General features: G+C 36.4%; 3 protein-coding genes across 7 annotated transcripts in view; 2 read left to right on the plus strand and 1 right to left on the minus strand.

Moving 5' to 3' along the window:
* The window catches only part of LOC145774848 (uncharacterized), a 29,396-nt gene extending 19,956 nt beyond the window's left edge, over positions 1–9,440 (plus strand). For 4 of the 5 annotated variants that reach the window (XM_082586176.1, XM_082586178.1, XM_082586179.1 and 1 more), the window contains 11 exons: positions 10–175; positions 466–545; positions 775–940; positions 1,221–1,300; positions 1,543–1,708; positions 2,036–2,115; positions 2,519–2,627; positions 6,772–6,864; positions 7,068–7,161; positions 7,637–7,678; positions 8,074–9,440. In XM_082586176.1, coding sequence (XP_082442302.1) covers positions 10–175; positions 466–545; positions 775–940; positions 1,221–1,300; positions 1,543–1,708; positions 2,036–2,115; positions 2,519–2,627; positions 6,772–6,864; positions 7,068–7,159 — 1,032 coding nt within the window. In that variant the 3' untranslated portion in view covers positions 7,160–7,161; positions 7,637–7,678; positions 8,074–9,440. Of the gene's footprint in view, positions 1–9; positions 176–465; positions 546–774; positions 941–1,220; positions 1,301–1,542; positions 1,709–2,035; positions 2,116–2,518; positions 2,628–6,771; positions 6,865–7,067; positions 7,162–7,636; positions 7,679–8,040 lie in introns of all 5 variants that reach the window. The other variant, XM_082586177.1, reaches the window with a different exon arrangement.
* On the plus strand, positions 4,703–6,765 carry LOC145774850 (cartilage intermediate layer protein 2-like). The gene is made up of 2 exons (XM_082586184.1): positions 4,703–5,021; positions 5,343–6,765. Exons 1-2 carry the CDS (start codon positions 4,776–4,778, stop codon positions 5,475–5,477), a joined length of 381 nt encoding a protein of 126 aa, XP_082442310.1. The 5' UTR covers positions 4,703–4,775; the 3' UTR covers positions 5,478–6,765.
* Positions 9,441–9,918: 478 nt separating the features above from the next.
* On the minus strand, positions 9,919–22,210 carry LOC145774735 (galactosylceramide sulfotransferase-like). Its single transcript, XM_082586032.1, has 10 exons — positions 22,020–22,210; positions 21,589–21,679; positions 19,949–20,050; positions 18,869–19,037; positions 17,306–17,550; positions 16,696–16,815; positions 12,285–12,451; positions 11,751–11,827; positions 11,415–11,517; positions 9,919–10,136 (listed from the first exon to the last, which is right to left on the minus strand). Exons 1-10 carry the CDS (start codon positions 22,113–22,115, stop codon positions 9,987–9,989), a joined length of 1,320 nt encoding a protein of 439 aa, XP_082442158.1. The 5' UTR covers positions 22,116–22,210; the 3' UTR covers positions 9,919–9,986.
* Between the last annotated feature and the right edge of the window lie 3,592 nt (positions 22,211–25,802).

Genomic DNA, 25,802 nt, shown 5'->3' on the forward strand with positions numbered 1-25,802 from the left:
TGCTTCTAGTGCTCCAACTGCTATCTTCACACCATGCCCTGTGCTCCTGGAACAGTGTTCAACCCTGCCATTGGAGTCTGTGATCATCCTTACAATGTTCCCGGATGTGGAGGAACCACCACGACAACAGAGAAAGTCACAACAACCACGAAAGCGACACCGGCACCTTGCGATAGTGTGTATTTCATAATAATTAGCATTCTGAACGAACGATTAATGAAAGACAAAAGGAGCATTTCAAGTTCTCTTGTTCATTTGTAATTCTAACATTGTCACAAAGCATATGTTTTCAAGGTACAAAAATCACATTATAAGCAATCCCACTGCAGGTAATGGCTATACAAATCAAGGTTCAATTGCAGATTGTTTGCTAAGAGATATATTGCATGCTGACAACTTTTATCATTACCAAAGTTGAGTTAATAACATAAAAACGTACTTTACCCTTTGATTTACCCTTTTCAGGTCTTTGTGTGGATAGTTCTGGTAATCCATTGAGCGGAAATCCATTCGAAAAGCCTGGGGATTGTGATCACTTTTATCAGGTGTGTAACTTTTTTAAACAAGCATTTCTACCGCTATTGTGCAGCCTATTGCATGCTGGAGGATCTTGAGAATAACTTACACGATTCGAGATGTAGCCTACAAGTTTGTCATATGTATATTGTACTCTACATGGAAATTTCTCAACAAATCTATAGGCTTAATAAATCAGAATCTTTATCATCATCAAAAAGGAAGAACTATTTTACATATTGTTTACTTTGCTTCTAGTGCTCCAACTGCTATCTTCACACCATGCCCTGTGCTCCTGGAACAGTGTTCAACCCTGCCATTGGAGTCTGTGATCATCCTTACAATGTTCCCGGATGTGGAGGAACCACCACGACAACAGAGAAAGTCACAACAACCACGAAGGCGACACCGGCACCTTGCGATAGTGTGTATTTCATAGCAATTAGCATTCTGAACGAACGATTAATGAAAGACAAAAGGAGCATTTCAAGTTCTCTTGTTCATTTGTAATTTTAACATTGTCACAAAGCATAATTTTGCTTTGAAGACACAAAAATCACACTTAAGCAATCCCACTGCAAGTAATTGCTACAAATCAAGGTTGAATAGATGATTGTTTGTTAAGAGATAAAACATCTCTTTTCCCTACCAAAGTTGAACGAATAACTTAAAACATACTTTACCCATTGATTTACCCTTTTCAGGTCTTTGTGTGGATAGTTCTGGTAATCCATTGAGTGGAAATCCATTCGAAAAGCCTGGGGATTGTGATCACTTTTATCAGGTGTGCAACTTTTTTAAACAAGCATTTCTACCGCTATTGTGCAGGGTATTGCATGCTGGAAAATCTTGAAAATAACTCACACGATTCAAGATGTAGCCTACAAGTTTGTTTTATGTATATAATAGTATATTATAGTCTACATGGAAATTTCTCAGCAAATTGATAGGCTTTAATAAAGCAGAATCTTCATCATCATCAAAAAGGAAAATAACTATTTTACATATAGTCTTCTTTGCTTCTAGTGTTCCAACTGCTATCTTCACACAATGCCCTGTGCTCCTGGAACAGTGTTCAACCCTGCCATTGGAGTCTGTGATCATCCTTATAATGTTCCCGGATGTGGAGGAACCACCACGACAACAGAGAAAGTCACAACAACCACGAAAGCGACGCCGAAACCATTTGATCGTAAGTTTTAACATAGTCACAACTTGTGTCACATTAAAGTCATAACAAAGACGCTCCACCACATCATTGCAAGTGGTCTTTTTTCAGACCATAAAAGTGCGTACTAACTTATTTATAGCATTGTTCGGCATAGTGTTGATGTATAGAAAACCATGTTATCTTTTTTTTTTTATTGAATTGGCCTATTCGAATGAATGCTTGTACTCATAAGACACTGCCTTGTTTATTGCATGTTTAGGTAATCATCGAAATAGTTTGCCAGAATAGTTATGTAACGTTCTGAATAGTCGTGTAGATTTACTGAATAGAAATACTTCTTTGTTTCAGGTGATTGCGTGGATGCGACTGGTAAACCAATTAGTGGAAATCCATTTGAAAAGCCTGGTGATTGCGACAATTTTTATCAGGTGAGTTATCGTTATCAATATGTTCTTCATAGTGTTGTTTCGTTTGTAATGAAGAAAGAATGTTTGAAGATAACAACTAAATGTTTCACTTTTTAGTCTTCAGCCCAAAATTCTGTTGTTTTGTGATATGCAGCTACAATTCTAGACATAATCTCATCTTATATTCACACCATTGATGTAAAAGTTTCTGACGAGTAATCGCCTCCTTTTGTTCTGACGAGTAATCGCCTCCTTTTGTTCTGACGAGTAATCGCCTCCTTTTGTTCTGACGAGTAATCGCCTCCTTTTGTTCTGACGAGTAATCGCCTCCTTTTGTTCTGACAAGTAATCGCCTCCTGTTGTTCTGACGAGTAATCGCCTCCTTTTGTTCTGACGAGTAATCGCCTCCTTTTGTTGGTTTCAGTGTTCCAACGGCTACAGATATGAAATGCCATGTGCACCTGGCACTGCTTTTAATCCTGCCATCGGCGTTTGTGATCACCCTTACAACGTTCCCGGATGTGGAACCAAGGGTAAATAATTAATTCATTTACTTGCAAAGTGCTCTGATAACTCCAACAATTCTCAGGCAAAAAGTTTTGCTTGGATAAGTTACTGTAGCCTACTTTTATGAAATTTGTGTCGTGCCGTTTCATAAGCCGTGTTAGTGCCGCCTATTGTGAATTAGATATTTCAAAAATTATCATATCAACTAAAAGTATTTCAAACTTTACAATGAGTAGGAACAGTTTAAATTGTCGTAGCTGCCAGTAAGCTATAGTGCTCAAAATTAAGGTTCTAAAATTTAAAAATACTTTTCTATTTACGAAAGCATTGTTTAGAAACATTTGACCCCGAAAGTGTTAGAAATTTTCAGAATTAAAAAACATTCAGGCATACTTATAAAAAAAGGAATTCAAGTTAATATTTTGTATGTTTTGTATGTATCGTATGTATTAGTTTTTCTTCGTATATTTGATTTTTGATTATTTTTGTGTATGATTTTACCGTTATTTTTGTTTTGCTTTTATCTAAATTCGTTTTGTTTTACTTCGTTGCATTTACGCTTTTCCACAACTGTCATGATCATATTATGCGTGCATTGTAATAGTTCATATGTATGTACTATCGTTGTGTGTTGGAAAAAGTAAACACGTAAATCTGCCGACAAATGAATACGTGGATACCCAAAGAACATTCTGGATCAAATAAATCGCTTAATGATTATTCTGACACACCTTACAAAGACAACAAGTTACTGAAATGATTGAGAGAAGCCGAGTAACCCCGATCCTCATTCAACTTCACTACTCCGACAAGTTAGTATTCACTTTGAAACACAACTTGTTTTGGTGTTGACGTGATCACTAACTTTAATCCGGTAATCCTAAATCTAACAATCAGTGTGTTGTTGATTATTGTTGTCGTCAGTGCTGCATGCTGTCACCATCAATAATTGTAATTAGTCATTGTAATTCACATTTCATAAGAAATTTGCCGTTTATGATGCGACATTAAATCTGCAACACAACAATTTTTTTTTATAATTGATGTTCTTTTGGTTTTTGTTTTTATTTAAAAAACGTTAACTCTGTAGCAAACATCACTTGAGCAACTAAACAAATATGCTGTCTCATCATGTTTTAAGCACGTAATTGGACCAGTTTAGTTTGTTCTCCTAACAGGCAGAGTTTATGTTTGTCTATAATTTATTCTTTATCATTGCAAAGTTATCGTGGATTTTGTTAACTTGTCAAATTTGTTAAGTTTTTTTAATTCAAAATTGGCCTGCAATTTATTGAACAATTTACACAATTAAACAATGTTGAGTCAACACTGAATGTGTTACAATCAAAAAAATTACTTTCAACTCGTTTTAAATGTGTTTTGCATGCGATGCTTTACAACACGATCATTTCCCTAGTTTTATAGTGATTTATTCATTTATTGTTTTTCAGCAGCAATTGCTTTGGCAACAACTCTATGTGACGTCACTAATTTGTTATTTTCTGAATCAGAACAAACCGAGTCACGTGATTTTGAGTTGATACGATTTATCGTTTCGTTTACGTTGGAATTTTGTTTGCTTGATTCTAATTTCAAATTGTTTTCCAGCAAATCAGTCCTGTTTTCATTGGTTTGACTTATTTAAATATAAAATGAACGTGAAAAAGAACTAATTTGCTGGCTGTGTTAATTCAATTCATCAAAAACTTGCAATAAAGGATAATTATTTTGAACAATATAATTTAAATTTATTTATTTGTTTTATTTATTGTAATTTATAAATACTTGTTATAAATTACAATAAATAAAATTATTAATTTAATAAATTTAAATTAATAACTGTCAAAGCTTGATTACCCTTTACTTTGTGTGATACTTTTTTTTAATATTAGTTTAAGTTTTATTTATTTATGCAACTACCAAGGTCATTAATCATCATTATGATCATCATGAACAACGCTCTTAGAACTTATGAGACCACTTGATGATTTTAAGCATATTTTATTTTCACAAACAATGATGTGCTGTGGCGTTTTATTCAAAAAAGAAAATTAACTCGCAAAACCCATTGCATTTATTTGTATTTCACAGTTGAGGTTTATAAAATACCAGTCACAAAAATGTCTGTGAACGTCAAATATGCAAAAGCATAAAAACATGATTTTAACATAATAATGCAATCATTCGTCTATTCTGTTGTCACAGATACCTTGGGGCTGGACTGCACAGCTAAGACATGGTCACCTTGGTATAATACCCACCATCCTAACCAATATTGGTGGTCGGGAGATTGGGAGACGATCCCCAATATAGAGAAGCATCGGGGAGGGATATGCGCAACCAAACATGGCTGCATCACTGATGTTGAGTGCATATGCGCCGGCAGTGGTGAAAACTGGACAAATACTGGGGACAAGTTGGTTAGTGACGTCATTATTGTGACTGCCCCTTTAAAGATTGATACCTCATCATTTAGAAAACGTATATGAATTTGTATTAATTGCAGACAGTGGCATAGTATATGTAGAATTAATTTATTGTAAAACAGAGCTCTTGCTAATGAACTTTACAATTTGTATTTTTTAAAGTCATACATTGCATAACTACATCAACTTTTATTTCCTTAAAACTAATATTAAGTTATTATTGATTTGTTAAAATCATATTTTTTATTTGAACACGTCTTCGTCATATGTGCTTTAAAACAAATTGAATTAAATTTCCTTTTTCTTTTTCTTTAGACTTGTAACACAGAGATCGGTCTCCAATGCCTCAACTCAGAACAGAAGCATGGTTATGCATGCATGGACTACGCAATACGGTTTCAGTGCTCTGGAGAATGTGTCAACTACAAGCCAGACCCAAATGGTCTTTGAACACCTGTGGTTTCTTTTTAGAAGATTTTCTCATTTGTTAATTTTATTCCTTTGTCTCTTGTCATCAACAACCACTTTTGACACCTGTTTGAGGACTTGGTTTTGAAGTTTTTTCTACAATGAGAGATATAGATTGAAAGGTTGTAGGCTCACCATATCGTGCCATTTTGTCATCGATTGACTTTCTTCTAAGCCCTCAGTTGAACTTATCAGTAAAGTTTGCGCATTTGCTTTTCACTATTGTTATTTGACGAACTAGTTTGGTACGCTTTGGGACCTGCTGAGTTTGGGACAAAATTATGAAGTTTCATTCTTATATAGGGACATATTTTGTGTCCCAAAGCTTAAAATTGAATGAGACAAAGCTAAGCAAAATGGCATGGCCTTCCACACAGGAAAATTGTGTTTGTTCATAACACAAAAATGTTGTTTCTTTTTGTTTTATTTATGTTTGTCGTTCTTCATATCGCAACACCATAAGCCGTTTATTTTCACAAATATTGATGTTACGTCTAATCATTTTATTAAGTACAAAAAATGTATTTTGCATTAGTTTTTATCAATGAATCTTTCGATAATGAATCAAATGAAAGGCTGCTTCATCCTTACGCTATCTGTCTATTCTTTGTGCGGTTTTTACGCTTTTCTGTGGGATGGCGCAGCGGGTAAGGCGCTCGCTTTCCAATCATGCAATCCTGGTTCGACTCCCGGCTTATGCTGGTTGTTGACAAACACCGCTCACCTCTACCCAGGGTGTAATAAATTGGGTGGGCGTAGTTGCTGAAGTAAAGGCGGCCGAGAGAAAGGAACTGGCCACCCTACTCTCGTTAGTGCCGAGGGCTTAGTATAATGAGAACCTCATCTTCTCATCCCCCGATGCTTGGATTCAAGTATGGGACTCACCTTTACCTTTATATTTAATATACAATATACATTAATAGATTGCGTGCTTTAAAAAAAATTGAATGCTAAAAAATGCTACTACCATATGTCTAGCGCGTTGTTTTTGTTTAACTTTTTAAATGTAATCATGTTAAACCATGGACTTCTAAATAGTATCAGGACTGGAAACTCAGTTGGTTCAACAGTAGGCCAACAGTGGGCCAACAGGGTTAGTTACTTGGCTGTTGGCCCACTGTTGGCCAACTGTTGTACCAACTGTTTGGCCTACTGTTGTCAACTGAGTTTCCAGTCCTGATACTATTTAGAAGTCCATGGTTAAACATACCTGCATTTGCCCGTTTAATTTCAAATTTTTTAGATAAGTTTTAACATGTGGTTTTTAATTTTCCAGGACCGTCATGCACTGGCAGCAACGGTGAACCTCTGAGCACTCCTCCATTCGAAAAGCCTGGCGATTGCACTCATTTCTACCAATGTGGCGCAGGTGGGAATTATGCTAGTTTGTAGCAATAATTTGCAACAACTTCTTGTCACATCAAAAAAGCCCAAACAGCTTGACAATGCAGAGTATAACTAACGAAGACAAGCATCCTTTGAAAGAGTGACGTTGAATCACTGTTTACTTTTCAAATTCAATTTTGTGTTTCCAACGTGAAGTTTCAAAAACTTGCATATGTATTTCTCCAGGGATCCTGTACACTATGGAATGCGCACCTGGTACCGCTTTCAATCCAAAGCTGAGCGTTTGCGACTGGCCTTACAATGTTCCCGGATGCTAGTGGTGAGCTATGAAAGTTGCAAAAAATTTTCAATCGTGTAACTTCACTACTCTAACTACAGAATATAGTGTAATACACATTCTTCTTTATTCGTTCTAGCTTGCACCAAGGCCTGACGGTATATAGCTACACATTCCGCTGAATACCTGATTTAACCAAACAGAAAACATTTTTATAAACGAAAACAGTTTTGAATATCTATACCCTATACCTTTTGCTTTGGAAAACTGTGCTGATTAGAAATTCCCTTTCTGAAACTTAACCAACATTAGTAGAAATAAATCGAAGAAAATATGTATAGGTTCATTCATCTCAACACGAAACATCATATGGTAATTAGTTAGCTACAAAAATCTGAAAATAAAAAGTTCAACTAAAGTTTACAACAAAATCAGATGCCAAGAATATGTGGTGGAACTCCATAGAATTTAGTAACAGTAATTATATCTAATTAATAAAACCTTAATATATTTGCAGACTTCTACTTTCTAATTCAGCTTCAACTTCGTTGTTTTCAAAGTAAGTATGTTTAGATAATTTGTTTTATTTTACAAAAGAGCGTTAGTCAGTTATCCATCTATTAAAAAAAACGCTATTGTAAAGTGTAGTTTCTGTGTTTATAATTTAAATTTTACAGAAGGATACTTTTGTTCCATGTATTTCTATTCACCAGGCTCATTAACTTTCATAACGCAGCAGACCTTTTGTTTATTGATGCAACGTCTGCAGACATTGATTCAACCTAAAAAAAGGATCAATACCGACCAGAAATTTTTTTACAGTTTGCTTTGTTGTTTGTTAAAGAAATTTTTTTTACCCGTTTTTTTAATTAAAGATAATCATAATGTTCAAACTTTACCAATACAGTGTTTCCGTTTCAGATTCATTAATTTAGTGCTTCGTTGCCGTTTCAGATTCATTAATTTAGTGCTTCGTTGCCGTTTCTACTTTCGATATTCCTTCCAGCCACATCAGCAACATCTACACGAAGGGAGGCTCGATCTCATCGCTTTTGGTTTCGGCTGAAAAGTGACGTTTCTTACGTACATGACTTCTAATGAACGTAAACTGCGTCACTTTCAGTTAAAAACCCCATTGTGACGTAGTGACTGTATGAATCTGTCTTGTCTTTCCTTGTCATAAGCGCTCTCTATTGTGTCATTAGTTGTCAAGAGGAAAAAAGTTGGTAGTCAGAGCCAGCTAGGGAAATAGAAATATTCTTAGTCGTTAAATCAATGGAAATTTTAAGCATTTCCCAGCATTTTTGGTCCCTGTAAGTTTGTAAAAATATTTACACTTTACAATAAATATTGTGTGTTACTAACTATGTTTTTATTTTTACTGGTTATTTTATTAAAACCATGCTTTTTATACTTGTTATAAGCGGCTTGTAGTGATAAATGTTGGAATAGTGCCATATTTTCCATTGTACGGTGGGGTAATGATAAACTGTGTGTTTTTGTATTTGTAGCATATCACCGGGTCGTTGTCAAACTGTTTATGCTTATCACTGTTTCAATTCATCACCGAATAAATATTTATTTAGTGTTTTGTGTCGCCTTATGTCAATGTCTATTTTAATGTCTTGTCTCGTCAATAAATGCTCAAGTAGAAGATGTACTCAGTCAACATGACTGGTCGATCAAATGGCATTTTTGTTGAATATGCTGCAATGATAAATTAATGTTACTTTAATGTAAATTTTATGTTGCACGGTAGTGAAAATGTAACACATAGCAATGTAGCTGAACCGGAACTTTATATGTTTAATTGCTGTAAGTGGAGATGACAGCTGCTCCCCCAAGGTAGAACACACACACACTTCAATAAATATTTTTAATTAACTGACAGTAGGCTAACTTTCACCCCTCGTTCTTTAAACTTACAGCACAAACCTAATTCAAAGAAGTTTTTTTCCAATTTGGGTCACTGTTTTGTTTGGTTTTCAATTTATTTTAAGCTGCCTTTCCACTTGGCAAATGTTACTGCTTTTGTTTTAGTTCAAAATTCCTTAATATTGATTTTTTTTCAACAACTAATTGTACCAACTGAGTTCCTTAAACTAAAACGCAACATACATGAATGTCAAATTTCGATCTAAAATATAACTATGGTTAGCTTCGGTTTGTAAGATATTATCCCCAGCTTACAAAATCAAATGTTTTTACATTTTTTCGGCGGCTTGTTCGTTGTATAAACGTGAAAAGATCTGATTTCCCTGCTGGGTGTGCTTATGCAAGCGTGTGCATTTATCATCAAATACAATTCGAAAGTACATGGAGTTGATTGTGAGACTCGTTATACTCGGATTGAAAAAGCTTTTCTGTTAGGTAATTCCTGATAGTTTTGCACAGTCTATTTGTAGAGGCTTTGAAGCACTGACGCAGGCCCAGTCATCGAGATTGGCTGAAGGAAGGTTTCAAATATCGAAATGTTATTATCAGTAAATGTTTCCATCCACTAGGAGCCGCTGGATGAAATGCGTTGCTCAAACACGCACCCCGAGAGTACAACCAGCGCCGCTTTGATCTTGCATTTCTTTCACTCGCCTTCCTTTTAAATTTTTTTTAAATGTTTTTTTTAATTTTTACTGGCCTAAGTAGGCTATCAGATATTAAAGTGTTACTCTTTGTCAAAAAATCTGAAATTGATTTGATTCCCTCCTTCTCGTTACAAAACCCTGCGTATGCCATTGCATGTCAACATAGCAAAGGCCTAGAGGCGGCAGAACGCGAGCGTTAAACGTGCTTGAGACCGAAATAAATTATTTATTTAAGAGTTTGGCAAGGTCGCAACAAATTTGTAGACAGCTATTATGGCACTGATTTTAGGCCGAAGTTTTAACAGCGTCAATGCCAATGACGCCACTTTGCGCTTGTTCAAGCATGACTTTCATTTCCTCTTCTGATGGTTGCTTTATCAACTCAGTGTTGGTATAGGACTGCTGAAAATGACGGATGGTGTCTCCAAATTTTACCTGTAAAGTTAAAAATACACCAATTTACTTCAATAGAACATACAGTAGTTTCACGTCCAGGCGTTTATAAGCTAAAATTTAAAATAGAATGAGCCCACAAGGAAATAATCCAGAACTCATACTTATCTCCAGTTGAGTGAGCTATTAGAAATTGTCTTTAAATCCCCAAAACATAACTTAATTTGCATCTTATGTTTTTTTAGAGACATGAAGTCCCAGACCAAGCAAGATGAAACAGCATATAGCTACAATTTGATTTAAAGACCTACTAAATGAAATTTTCAAACGGGAATTAAGCATTAAAATGCGTAAACTGAACACTCAAGAATACATTTCATAAAAAATTACTGAAAAAAAAATGTTTTCAATGGCGCTGGCAAGGCGCAAAGTCCAATGTTTCATTTATTTTTTATTTTTTGCAAAATAACCAAAAAGTGGAAACAATTACGTCACCAGCGACTAGCAGTAGCATTATCAAAAGTCTTTTCGCGCATTGGTTGGAAAGTTCAAACGTGTTGCGTTCCAAGAATTTTCACATTGATTCAAGGCCTGGACACGTTGAATCCATGTAAAAAATGCTGATTACTCCACGTTTTCTGAATTGCCTAACTGAAATCGTTTCACATGCCTTTGTGGAATTTGCCTTCAAAAACTTGTTTTTTTACATTTTCATTTTACATTGATTGAAGGCCTAAATACGTTGAATCTATGTAAAAGAGGCTGATTTACTGTTTGAAGAACAAGATCTGCCATTTGAAGCCCGATCAGCTGATTGCTAGTCGCTGGTGACGTACACTGTATAATCGCACGCTTCGCTGCTCACGCCCATTCCGGTTTTGAAAGCTCTGACAAAACGCTCGCGGAATGGTGGTCAGCCCGCAATGGGGCAAAATTTTATTCAAAATCGTTTTATGGTAGCATGTTAAACACAAAGAACGTGTATAATCGCCAAGTCAGGTTTTTCATTTAGTATGACTTTAAAAACATGGTATTGGTGCATTGAGTGGCGTAGCGGTCAGTGGAGTAGTGTCTCACTCCACCGGCCCGTGTTCCATACTCAGTGCTGTCACGGGAAGCCTCACTTAACTCTTAAATGTAAAAAAAGAAAAATGTAAAAAAAAAACTCTTAGCTATCACTTTCAACTTGCCAGTGAAGCAGTTTAATAAACTAAATGAATAATAGAAAAATAATCAATATTAAAAATAATAAATATTAAAAAAATAATAAATTGACATAAAAAAATATGAAAAATGATAAGCAAAGTATGCCTAACTAACCTCTCCCCAAGATAAGGTTTCGCAAAATTTATCCGTGTTGTCTTTTAACTTTATCCGGCTTACCCAGGGTTTGTCTTTCTGCTGGTCGTAATATAAAATGCATCTAAAAAGCATCAAGTGCTAATTGATATACTTTATATTTAATGTTCTGAAATAACCCTCTTGAAAGTAATTTGCAGGCGAGATCTCATGTTAGTTTTCTTTTTATCATAGTCGCTATCCAGTAGGCTTATTTACTACTTTTTTTTATCTATTAATTTGTAATGGTAATAACTTTACAAACAAACAATTTCCAAAAAATTAGATGAGCTTGAGATATTAGTTGTGCTTAAATACCTTTGGTTGGCTTCTTCAAGTAATTGGTGATATTTCTTTAACGATTCTTTCATTTTCTTTTGTCCATATTGTCGAATCTTAGTTAACAAATAGTAAATTACACGCGGCAGAAATAAAGAAGAGGAAAAGTAAAAAAATACAACATCGATTTACAATTAAGCATCTGTAGTATTAAAAACGTTGATCAAAAGCATATGAAAAAATACTTGCTTTTATCTCATTACAGAAATACTTTTTTTTAACTTTTGGACATACGGTTCTTTATTGTAATCTCAGATTAGAAACTCAAAAAGGTCAGTATTAAACTGCCCAGCTTCCTCGATATGCTAACTAAAGCAATAAATACACACCGCATTCTCTACGTGTTTATAAATTGTTTTGAACGAATTCAAAATGAATTATTAGGGTCGTAGCCAACTTATTCAGATGTTATTTAACTTTTCTTTGCCAGCCCTGCATCTTTAGGCTACACGGGTTTAACACCAACAAGAGAAAAACTGAATTTGATTTTAAAATTTATGTTTGATTTTAAACCTTTATGTCCAATATTTTGTTGAAGTGTTCATAAAGCTTAAAATCTAAAAAGTTCCATTGTCTCATTTGATTTCTCATTTCATCAGTCGTGTTTCTTCGAGCGAAATCTTGACGAACTTTCAGCCTCAAGTACACAATTTCATCGAAAGACTCCATGCAAAGCAAATCTATAAAACCAGTTTTTAAGCTTAAAAAATAATTTGAATCTAATTGACGACTTTATAGTACGTTAAAGTTATGTTTGTCGAAATTCTTGCTTTCCATAAAATGTGTTACCTAGTGTTAAGTTAAAAATATTTGACTAAATACGTAGTTGTTTGTAACGTCAAAATTACTTAAAAAAATATAGCAAGACAAAAACCTAACCAATTTCTTTAATTAGCGTGTGCACAACTTGCATCACTTTGATTGAAGTAGAAAGGCATTAAATGAGCAAATGCATCTTATATTATAACAAAGAACATATAGTGTCCCACAAGGATCAGTTTTGAGTCCACGTTTTTTAACATTTACACACACCACTTGTTAGTACATGTTCGCAATATGTAAATTGTATGTATGGTAAAAGTTCCCATACTGACAGGAAAACAATGAGTTGATCAATGATCATACGATCCATGCCTACTGGTTAATTATCATCCCACTATGATTTGTCAAGTCATTAGCATTCATCTTTATGGAACAGTTTATTTCTAGATTTAATACTCTACGAGTCTACGGAATGTAGATTGTAGAAGGTACTTTAAGCAAAGACACAAAAACAGCCTTCTCAACTACAAAATCTCCACACAGGCATTGATGGGCTGTTTGCTCAAACACTCGCTAAATGAGATGGTACTGTATATAGGCTATCCCTGGCTATAATGAAGCAGACTATATCGTCAACAATTCCTTCATTTTTAGCCTAATAACTAGAATGTGAGATCTGCATGCCTTAGATGTGAAGCCTATACTACTATTGTATCCGGCCAAACGTTGAAGTCAATTCATGTGGAGTAGTAAAATAATCCACCCTCTGGCTCCACCCCATAGCCGTACGAGACCAAACCATTTTGGGGGGGCAGAACGTAAATTTGCCCAAATGTGCACGCTTTTATAGAAATTGCCCAAATATAATGTACCGGTATGCGGTGCGTGATAACAATAAAAAACTAACATAACAAGATCACCAGCAGTGGCGTGACGGTGTGTTTCGCTTATGGCGACACCCAGCAGTGGGGGGTCTGGGGGGCCTCCCCCAGAAAATTTTGAAAAATTACTTTGAATTTGGTGCATTCTGAGAGTATTTTCAACAAAAATGTGGTTATGAACATAGGCGCCTAACTATTTTTTTGGCCGTGGGGGCGAAAGCGTGTTTCACCAGCAGCAACGTAAATTCAGCGAAATGTCATGCAGATGGATGACGTAATTATGTCGTCACACTAGAATTGCTTTTATTGCCACACTCGGAGTTATCGCTGCGTTCGACCCACCGTTAATTATTATAAACAAAACTCGACCAAAACACATGCTATGCGTCTGCGTTGGCTAGCGGTTGATGGACTGCGATTCTTTAAGCTAAGCGCAACAAAGTTTAGCAACGAACTAGATTTATTAGCATGAAACAAGAGACGAAAAGGTTTACTAAAAGGTATTGTCTGTAAATGGAATGAAAATACTAACTTGATCATACGCTTGAAAATATACCTGTTGAAAGCAAAATCAGTCATGTTTACATCAATTCAACAACACGTCACCTTGAATAAATTTAAAAGTTGCTGACATCCGTAAACAGCCCTTGAAAAATAGTTACATAGAGACGTTTGATTAAGTTTTCGACTTGACATTGCACCCTTTTCACTACAATATCGCAACTTATGGCTGACCAGCTTTCAAGTTTCAATTCGCTGTGATACGCCCGTTTTCGTGTTGCAGATGAAACAAAAGATGTGCATATTCCCCGCCTTTGATCGGGTTTCTATGGCAACGGTCGTGTGTGCGCTATGCAGTTAGCGTGAGTCCGTCGTTGTGTTGATTATGCCACGTGTACGCAATGCGGTTTGCACCAGCCCTAGTTACGTTGGTTAGTGGTTACCTCGGGCCGAGACTTCAAGTTCATTTTCACAGCAAGCGATTCACTGCCGCGACAATTCTCTGCAGAGGTTTCGACTTTCGAAAGCGACATCGAGTCTGTTTGCATGCGCATAAAGCTAAACGCACGCTGCGTCAACGTAGCAAATTATGATGTTTTTGGGTGCATTCAACATCTGATGACATTGAATCGACGCAAAATGGTAGATTTTTGCTATGTCTCAGGCAGCAAAATCAGTCATTTTACATTGATTCAACGTCTGCAGACGTTAAATCAATGTAAAAATGACAGATTTTTTTTTTGGTGTGGGATTGTAGCATCGCTATTCGTTCTAGTGATTATTTAGCGCGAAGCTGTTGCGGTTTGCATTTAAAAATGTTTTCCTGCTGCCGATCGCTAGTTCATCTATTGTTTTATGGATCAATGCAGCATAAAAAGTTGCTCCCACGCATAAATATGCATGGGGGCCTGGCCCCCACGGGTTAGGCGCCTATGGTTATGAATATTCCTGTAAAAGGGTGCTGTCCGGTGGCATAGCAAAAGAATAAGATCATGTTTTCTTCAGCATGTTTCGGAAATAAAGCTACAAGTCTCTATGTTTTCTTGTTGCTAATTCCTGGCTGAGATATTTGAATGTTTGGTAATGGCAAAACTCGCTCTTTGCAATAGCCTACCCACCCCCCTCCCCTCTGGCTACGCCACTGATCACCAGCTAGCTAGAATTTCTTACCAAAGTAGGCTAATCAAGATAGAACGACTGAATTCATCTCTGAAGATACCTTGCTTGTGCATTGCTCGATGCTTCTGCACTTTGGCATAGTAAGTAGGAGTAACAAATATTGTTTTACACACCACAAATAATAAACAACGCCACTTAAATATTCAGTTGTGATGTCACAAAAGACTCAGAAAAATAAACATTGCAGGAAACCGGCTCAGGGTGACCATGCGGATTCAGAAAAAACTACATAACAATAGATAAATTATAATTAAATGTAATAAAACACAGACATACTACTTCTGTTCAAATAAACTTTGTTCAATCAATTAAAGTAGTTTTGATGATACAAATTTTAGTACAAAAATAAAAAGGTCTGGCAGCACTACTTCTAAAAATATGGTTAGGCTAGGTAATTTGATGACAAAAATAACTAATATACAGTATTGTAAGTTTGCATACAGACGATGACGTAGGATTCAAAGAACCCAATTAGCCTAACAGTACGTGTTTACATTGATTCAATGTCTGAATATTGAATAATATTCAATCATCGGATTTGCAGAAGGCGTCGTTGGATTTTCAAAAAATCGCTGAATAGGCAACTCGCCGAAAAAGGCTCTTGCCGAATAGGGAACTCGCCGAATAGTAACAGAACCTTTTATAAAAGTAAATAAACAAAGCTAAGCAACACCTTAACATTACTTTTAACAGGTATAACATGTTTTTGTTAAATGTTGTGGTGTTGCTTAGCTATGTCCGTTTATGGTTGAAAAAGTACAGTGACCTCCCAACCCGAATTGTTTTATAAAAGTAGGCTAGGCTATTCAACGGATTTATATAAATTCATATTTTGTAGTTGCCCAAATCAAGATGATGCATTTATTAATATTATGAAAAAAATTAAAGACTGTAAATTTTGATGCCGAGGCAACTGCATCATGCCAATTTGGGCAGTTTTATAAATAGACTATGATCAGATATTTTCATATTTTTTTGTTGCCCAAATCTAAACGATACAGTTATGTAAATGGGAAAAATTAATGAATTTGTTTATTTTGGGGAAACTGCCTCACGCTAATTTGGGCAGTTGCATAAACAGACTAATCAGTTTCATCAAATAGCCTAATTTCATGTTTTCAGCTGCCCAAATCAACACGATGCATGTGTGAAAATTAATAAAATTAGCTATGAAGGTCAAATTTTGCCATTTGATTTGTTCAGTTTCACAAAACTATTAGAGACATATTTTGGTGGCTGCCCAAATTGGCATGATGCAGTTGGTTAAATGCATTTCGTACTACAATTTGATCACCATGGAATACAATACATCAATACGGGTGTGCCAAATGACAATTTTGCGGCACATTTCTTGTGCAAATAAGAGGCTGTACTTAGTTTGATAGGTAAAAGTTACGAATTTATAGTTTTTCTTAATTCATGCAATTTCGTAGCTTTTTATATAGCAATTTTTGCCCTAATAATTTCAAGATTTTGCCCGAATTCGCGACGTTTTGAAACAACAGGGGGGGCGGCTGCCCCCCCTGCCCCCCTGGCTCGTACGGCTATGCTCCACCCCAACAGTTCAAATCAAGAAAGTAACAAATTAAAAACTACAGTACCTTTTAACAACACGAGAGATTCATCCATTCTTTCCGTGATTAAAACCAAGTCAAAGTGTTTCGATACTTCCTGTATCACCACTTCGGCGTATTTCAAACCATTTTGATCAGAGTCAAAACCTGGTTGATAATTAAGAGCGATTTTAACACAAACGAAATACGATTCTTTCTACTCCTGGATCAATCAAATCGTTGCAAGACAATGAAAGCCACTTTATTATATTATTCACTTTGTGATGTTGAAGATAATCTGCAACCTACTTTACAACAATCACTGGCGCCGCTATTATGATGATATTATGTTGCTTGCAATATTGTAATTACAAACAAACCTGTAATTTGTGCCAAAAGTTTCCATATATCACAACAATATATCCAAACGCACCTAGACCTACGGTTACAACAGTAGCCTACAGCTTATAATAGGCTTAACTGTAGTTCCTTGCTCAAACTCTACTTTTGAATGTTTTACCAGCAATGAAAAATTTATTTTATTAATGTAAGTTTTAAATAAATTCGAACACTGTAGACCAGTAATGTCCAATTGATATTGCCTGACAGATTTTAAACAACCCGCTTGCTTTGTAGTTATTGCATGAAGATATCTTACCTAAATCAAAAGTCATATAATTTTTTGCTCGAAAGTACCAAGGTGTTGAAACGTTGTAATACTTGTGAGGGTCATCAAGGAATAATCGGAGATTTTCTGGCCTGGTAATATCGTCGAACCATTTTGTATAAGGCCAATCTCGAAAGAATGCGAATCCAGACTCAAAACCATCAGCAGGGTCACGCAGCAAGGTTATTGCCACCGCATTGGATGAAAGAGCGGCTTGCAGATTCGCTTGATCGTATCTACAAATGCATAATATGCGGCGTATCTTTGATAAATCACACTACATAAACCTTTTACAGCAACGTTGAAGGGGAAAGGAGGGGGCAGGGAGTGCTTTTGGACGCGGGACCGCATAATTTTAGGGGCTTTCAACCGTTCAAAGGGGCCGGATGTTTGAAGAAACCAGGAAGAAACCACCTCGTATTCTTTCGATATTGCGCGATTTCTTAGAAGTATCTCGATCCGGTGTCCGAAAGTCATTGGTACCTGGCCCAAAGTATCCTCTCAACTGCTCTGGTCTTTTAGAAACACCAAGGTAAAGTTCACAAAGCCATTTAGATGTTTAACCATGATCATATTGTAATAGATAGCTATCATTTATCAACTCCTGTATACAGTGGCGGCTGGTGAGTTCTAGAAATGGGGGTGCTGCGTGTTCGCCGAAGGCGAATTGAACAGCGGGGGTCTGGGGGCCACCCTCAGAAAATTTTAAAAAGTCACATTTGATTAGGTGCATTCTGAGCGTATTTTCAGCACGACAGGGTAATGTAACTCACATGGTAAAACAATGTTAGTAATATTAAAATAATAATATTCATTACAGTAACAAGCGGCAGGTCTGCTGGTCAGCCATAAACAACAGCTGTAAAGCTTAAAACCAAACAAGTGGTTAGTCATGTGAACAACGTTTAAAAGGCCAAATTAAAAAATGCCAAACAAATTTTTTGCGCAAAAGAACAACAAAAAAGGCTAAAAAACTGCCAAATTTTGAAAAAATGCTAAACAAGATTTTTTCACGCCAAATAACATAAAAAAATGCCAACCTGGCAACTCTGAAATCTGAATTGTGCTGTTTGAAACGCAGCACAAGCTTTTGCTATTAATTTGTCTAGGCAACTCAAGAAAACACGCGGCTCGTTGACGTCACGATCGAGTGTTTGTTTTATTGTAACCTTGCGCAAAATATTTCACAGCACGCAGAGTTGCCAAATATAATCTACACAGTCAGCAATTCTGTGAATAGAAAACATAAACTACATTTTGGGCAGAAGAAACGCTAAGATATTTGAAAACTTTTGTGGGAGTGCTGCAGCACCGCAGCACACACTAGCGAGCCGCCCCTGCCTGTATACGGTTTAAATAGTTAGGCTACGCAAGTGACCTATTGCAGTTTGTTGCACAACGCACTTAACAAATGCAAGATCTTATTTGTAGATCACTTAAACGTCAAGCAACATGAGGTCTGAACAGAATAACTTGTATTTGTTAGATACCGTACTACAAACTAAACTTGATTAAATATCATCTCAGTTGTACATTATTTGCTCTCCGGCTCACCTCAAATGATGACAGAGCACGTCATACTTCGGCAATTGTGGCACAACAAGCCTGCGATCAAACAGAGCTGGATAACCACCTAACTGCCAATGTTTTGGCATGGGAAGTCCAACACTCAACCGGTTTTTCAGAGCATAGCGTAGAATAATGTTGGTGACAGTGGTGCTACCTTAAATACAAAGTAGAAGATAAAAGTTTTTTCATGCCATAGCATAAACAACGCATTCCGTCCCTATAGCTCAGTTGATTTGACTGCATAGCTCAGACTGCTGCTCAGAAATGCTCAGACTGTATGCCACATTATCTATCAATGTCTTGTATATCGACCCTAGGGTAGATTTGTGAACCTATCAGCGCTCGATGAACACACAATCCATTGGCTGCTGTGCCTGGATATACATGTATCTACGTAACTTGTAGCGGCCTCAAACGCAAGAACAGAACAGTTGGTTTAGAGCCCAACTTTGCACCCGAAGAAACCGCAAGATCAAACAGCGTTGATTTGGCTCTCACTCTCAGGGTGTGCACTTGGGCTTGAGCAACACACTATCAGCACTGCTCTCTGTTCAGTGGCATCTTTTAATAGAATAATCACAGACAACACAACACATCAACAAACGAAAAATTGTTAAAGGGTCAACTGAAATTCAGTTTATCTTTGTGACGAACCCTGCGTCAATGGTTCAACGCCTTTACAAGTATGCGAAACTATCAGGATAAAGATGCTACAAAGAAAGCTTTTTAAGTTTGAGAATATCGTGTCCCGCAATCGCTGAAGCTACAGCCTTTTGTATATTTCGATTACATTATCTGCATTGAATACATTATCTGCATTGAATATTATGAAATATCATTTGTACTATTTACAAGAATGTGACCTTTTCTCCTGACTAGCTTGTTTTACAGGATTTTAAGCCATTGTTATTTAGCATACCAAATATTAGAAAAATGTTTTGCTGAATTTATTATCAGATAAATAGCATAATATAATTAGAGACTGTAACCTAACAGTAGAACATACTCAAACAATTGCTGTAACCTGCTGTATTCCTCTAAACAAAATTTTGTACTGTGGCCTACCTGTCTTGTGAGTTTTCAAAAATACCACAGCCTTTTGCTCTTCACAAGATGTAATTGAAGATTTCTTACGCATACGGCGATAAAAAGATAAATCTTCCTCTTCTGAAATGTGAAATTAAAAGCTTGTTTACCTATTTCCACTCCTTTTTAAAAATTTTGATGAGTTCAAAAGTGATGCAATATTTGTAAGGCAACAAAAACAATTACATTTAACGATTACAAGGCCATGTAAGCACCATCTTGCACCCCTCCCCGAAATCTACTAATGGATCCCTATGTTTGGTGATGGCGCTAAAAAATAAGACAAAAAAGTAGTAGGATAGGACCGCAAACTCTTTCAATGTAGAAAATTTACATTTATCATTTTAGCAAAGACTAAATAACTTTCAGATTTTCTAGAAGAAAATAGTTACTAGGCTATGCCGACAATGCAGTAGCAGATCTAGTAAAAAGTTGGGGAAGGCCCAAAATTTTACCAAAGCGACATTTGTAAGAAAATTTGACAATGCAAAACTTAATGTCCGAAAAAGAAAAGTCAGGAAGGCGGTTTGGGGGCTTTCCCCCGAAACATTTTGTCAAATATAATCTTGTTTTGGTAACGTTTTGGGCCTTTTTGGCCCGGTAATGTTATTTTCTAATAAAATACAAACTTTATATGCAATCTTAGGTCGCTATGCATGTTACAAAATTCATCAAATTAAAATTGAATTTGGGTAGAAGGTTTGGTTTAGTCTAAAATTTAATTTGGCCTAACATTTCAAAAAAAAAATTTCATTCAAGACCACAGAAGGATTTGAGTGATTTATTTCTTTAAAATTTGTATAGCCTGATGCTGTGTAGCCTGTGCTGTGTAATTTTGTAGCTGTGTAATTTTCAGGGCACATTTCAATTTATAGCCTACCTCGATTAACACTGAAGTTTATCAATTTAACCGAACTAGGCAATTTGAGATAGCAATGTTTACTAACAAGCCAAAAAACGCTGCACAAACTAAATATGTGTGAGCCCATAGAGTAGACGGAAGTGGGCCCCAGCCGGGGTTTGGGAAGCAGTGAATACGGTCTTGCAGGATTTAAGCTATCTATGATACCAATTGATCGTATTTGTCCGCCCGATAGCTCAAATAGTTAACCCGTGACCTCGTGAACAAATAAGCTACAAGATCAAGCGTCGCTGGTTTGACTCTCGGGGTGTGCGCTTGAGCAACGTATTATGAGAACTGCTCTCTATTCAGCGGCACCTATTGGATGAAATAATTCCCCGGTAACAAAATTTCAACCTAATCGGAAAATTCACACTGTCAATCTCGGTAACCGGCCCTGCGTCAAAAGCCTCTATAAGTATGCGACACTACCAGGAACAACTCATCAAGGCTGTGTCAGTCCGAGGATAAAGATTCAAAACCAACCCAACCAAGCTTCTGTAGTAACTTTTTTATTTTTTAAATTTTTAAATTGTCAAAAATCGTTAAACAGATTAAAAGGAGTGGTTTCTAAATAGCAGTGGGCCATTCCGGCAGGGGATACGGGAGGGGGGCAGTTAACAAGGCCTTGGCTACAACATTAATTCAAATTATGGCTTATAAAGGGAAGGCTGAACTGATGGCATTTACAATAAACAAAAAATATTCTACATCTAACCTTTGGTCTCTCTTTTACTTTTTTTTGATAAAAACAAAGGAGCTTTTGACCGTCTAGTTTTCTTCAAAGCTTCTTGACTTTCCAGATAAATCTGAAATCACTGTATTCGATTAATTGAGAAAGTTCCAGTTCATATTAAGGTAGTCTGCTTATCATAGCCAAAGAGATTACAGTAGTCTGGCATATCCACGATGGTATCCTACTTTACGAAACAGTATGTTTACACTTCAAAAATATTTGCCCACAAACAGTTACTTTGCTTCCCTAAAAATTTCTTTCTAATTCCGTCAATGAGTAGTATCCTACCTTATGATATACAGTAGCATGTGTGCTGGTTACCATAAAAAAATATTCTGAAGAGTTTCGTAAAGTAGAATTAGGCTGCTACAATAGGCTGCTGTTTCTGGATAGTTTTGGTGACCTACTCGAACCTGATGAATGTGCAGCAAACAAGCACAGACAAGGATAAAACCCATCAGTCGTATTGGTCGAGTGTATTTTCTTAGATTTCTCGAGGTCTTCACCATGTTTTAAACAAGGCATTGCCTTGGCTCAAACGTATCTTTGCACTCGTATTCTTTCACATTTTCTTTCGACTTCGAATTGACTGCTAAAAGTTACATCTTTTGTTATCAACTGTGGCAAAGCCTACTAAGACGCACCAATGATTGGTGAAAGAAAATGTTTGTGCCTCAGGCGATAGGTGACGCTAAACACAATTTGGCAAGCAACAACTTTTGAAATTAGAACACATCGTATGTCTTTGGTGACTTTAAAGCTGGTGTTTATATTCTTTTTAAATTCTACCTTTACACAATCAAATAAAACATTTCTTCTGCAGTAAGCTTGTTCTCCACTATCGTAGCCCTTTTATGTCTGTTGACTAAACATTAATCAACCATAATCTTTTATCTAAAAATCAACACCTTATTGTTATTTTTTTCGTGCATTTGAAGTGGTAGCACTCATGTTATTCCGTCCAGGCACTGCAGCCATTGAACTGTGCTGTTGTCAAGCGCTGTAAGATTGGCATCTCTATTTCGAGGTTCGTAAATGGGGCAGTGATGAATGATGTGTTGTACGGTTTGGCACCTTATTGAAACATATTGCAATTAAAACGTCCCACTCCTGTGCAAAGATGTTTGAGCTTCTCCCAATCTTTACGAGATAATTCTGATCCTTGTGGGAGGGAGGTGTTTGGAGGTACGGTCAACTACTCTAATCTAACAGTTTCATCGCAACGTTTATTTCAGACTCTTTAGAGGTGAAAGTAAAAACATAGAGCTGTGTAGCATGGCGAGAGAAGAGACTGCAAGATTTGAGGAGCTGAAGCTCGAAAAGTTGTTCTTTAAAACCAATTGATTTAAAGAATGTTTTCATCCAGTAGCCTACAGCCCGAGGTGTTAGCTCGTGTACCATTTTGTCTCTAAACAGGTTGACTGGAGAAATCTCTGACAGTACACAAATGGAAAGATAGGCTATAAACCAGTGACGTAACCTACTCAAAAACATTCCACGGAGGAAAGTTTGATTTTTTTTTTGCATAAGGCCACTCTGGGCCGTTGAAATTTGGGTTCGGTATTAACTCGTGACCTGGTCCCCCAAACAAGACACCTTTGAAGAAAACAATAGCAACCAAACAAATACTACGTATTTTGAATATTTCCGAGCTCGCTGGAAACATTTCGAGCACCTGAAATAATACCGAGTTAGGGTCCAAAGAAGAAAGCTTTATTGTGATTTGATAAGAATGATAGGCTATGTATCCTACTGCCACTGACAGGACTATAGCCTACTTGAGTGGAAAAATCTCTACAATACCCTTGAATATATCAATTTAGTATGGTAGCCTACCATTGATTTCTTCAATACAAAGTATCCGCAACCTACAGTATTTACTTCAGGCCTTAACGCATGCGCCTGATCGTGCCCACAAATTGTATTGAAAACTTTAGCGTATTTTGCGATAAACCTAGACCAGAAAAACTGTTTGCGGCTGTCTAGCAACATTTTGGTCAGTTTTCGTAAAGTAGCAAATAATATTTGAACTTTGACTGCAAAAATGCTTTGGCTAAATACAAATTTTAGCATTCATATCCTACAATGAAAATGGTAGCCTACCATCCATTCACCATCCACAATGTAAGCTAAAAAGAACTTCCATCAAAAGCTGAAATGATTTTAATTTCTTAGGTTTTTATATTGATTCCACATGAAATGATATAAAGTCTCCAAAAGCAAAGGCTTGGGAAGCAGCTGCTAAATTAAATTTGGTGTGGAAATAGGCCTAGCCATAGAAATCAGAAAACGTATTGACCTTCGTCACTAAAAGCGGGAGGAGAAAATTTTCATACAAGAGAAAAATCTAAGAAAATTTTTGTGCTCTTCAGAAGATTTTCCTGTTTTTTAAAGTCAAATTTTATGGATTTTGCGTCTATCCGCTTGTAAGTTACAAATTTTCTGCTTCTCCAATTCCCTATTGACATTAATATCTGCATTTTGTCATTGTTTTATTGCTTATCAGGATTTTGTTAGGTGGGTTATCCTTTATTTTGCTTTAGCGACATAACCTTTCAATGGTTTTTGTGCTATCGAGTTTAATAAAGACATATTTTTGATGTAATACTTTAACGATTCTAGCCAAGGAATTATCTGTCACGAAACAAGAAAGTAAAAGTTGTGAAGCTGGTTTCTTAATTTTGAAATTGTTTGTTTGCTTTGAGGTAGTAGGGCTGCTTGAAGCAAAACAAGGCTGTTGTGAATCCAGGCTAACCACTTGACCTGCTGGAAATAACCCGGCTGTAGTTTGCTGATGAGCCTGATTTTTCGTACATAGTAGTTGTCACAAGCTAATTGCTTTGCAATTGCATTATATCTTGGATGTTTAACGTTCGCCGCATATTGGGCACCCCTCCATTGTAGCCTACTGGCAAGAAAGTTTTTTTCTTCTTTAATTGCTGGCAATATTGTACCGAGAAAAGGATTTTAGTTTGCAATGAAATTTTACTTCCTAAAGACTGGTTACACAACTTACCTCGCTTACCATTGCTGACATAAGTTTGTTTGCTCTACCAGACATATTAAATAACGCAGTCTTTTGCACATGATCAGAAATTTGAAATATTCAAACACATTTAATGTTCTAATAATTGTTAACAGCTGTAATATCTTCCAAAACCAAAAATGCAAAAGACTTAGAATAGAAAGAATCCTAAAGTGGTATGTCTGCAGCTTGTTTGCGAGGAATACCAATAATAATAAACAAATAAGATGTTTCATCTTGCGTGTGGGAGGTTAGCTATACGATGTCGGGCAGTCTCTGCAGCCACGCTTCACCCTATTCATCCGGAACAGAAGCCTTTGACCTTTCAAAGGTTCAGCGTAATTGTCTCTCTTCAACAGTTGAGGTTTTGTGGCGCTTTTTTGTCTTCATTTTGTTTCATTGTTCTGGTCGTACCGAACGTTCGCTGTTCGTAACAACGAACACAATTGGTGTCACTTTCAGGGCCTTTGTTGCGATTCTTTTGTAAGGCGTCCCGACAATAAGCAACAAGACACTAACAGAACATTCACATGTCAGGCTATCGTTGGCCACCTGGTTTTTTGACGCCACTCAACTGAAACTTGCTATGGTTTGCTTTTACAAGATAAGGTAGCAATTAAGTCCGCTCCGCTTAAACGCTTAAAATAATTATCATTTGTGTTTTAACCAACTTTTCGAATGTAATAGTATTTTTTTTTGACATTCTATTAACTCAAACATATATAAAAGCGTCCCGCAGGTTTCAAAAGGTTTTGTAGAAAATTTTCCGCATTTTTTGAAATAACAGTTAGCGTAGTTGAAGGTGAATTTTAGCTATGTCCTGCAAAATGCAATCTTTCAATGCTTGAAGCTTTACCAGCCTGTGCTGCTCCTAGTGTATTATCCACGGCATTGGCAATGCTTTTCAACAGGGCATCTGCAAAACATGTAGTGGGGTTCTGTGAATTTAAAGGATTCCGCGGAGGTTCTTTTTTTTAGGGAAATTGATTTTTTGCTTTATTATATTGATGCGTTATTCTCAATTTTTAGATCACCGTGCCGCATTCACACTACAAGTTGGTCAGGTAGTTAAACAAGAGGTTGAGTGCAGTCAGTAACCGAAAAAAAAACATTGATAGCTATTGCCTTAGTTATTGTTTGTAACCTAAGCTTTTGTTAGTGGAGGTTTTGT

The sequence above is a fragment of the Aplidium turbinatum genome, chromosome 7 (genome assembly GCF_918807975.1).
Source record: "Aplidium turbinatum chromosome 7, kaAplTurb1.1, whole genome shotgun sequence".
Classification (NCBI taxonomy): Eukaryota; Metazoa; Chordata; class Ascidiacea; order Aplousobranchia; family Polyclinidae; genus Aplidium; species Aplidium turbinatum.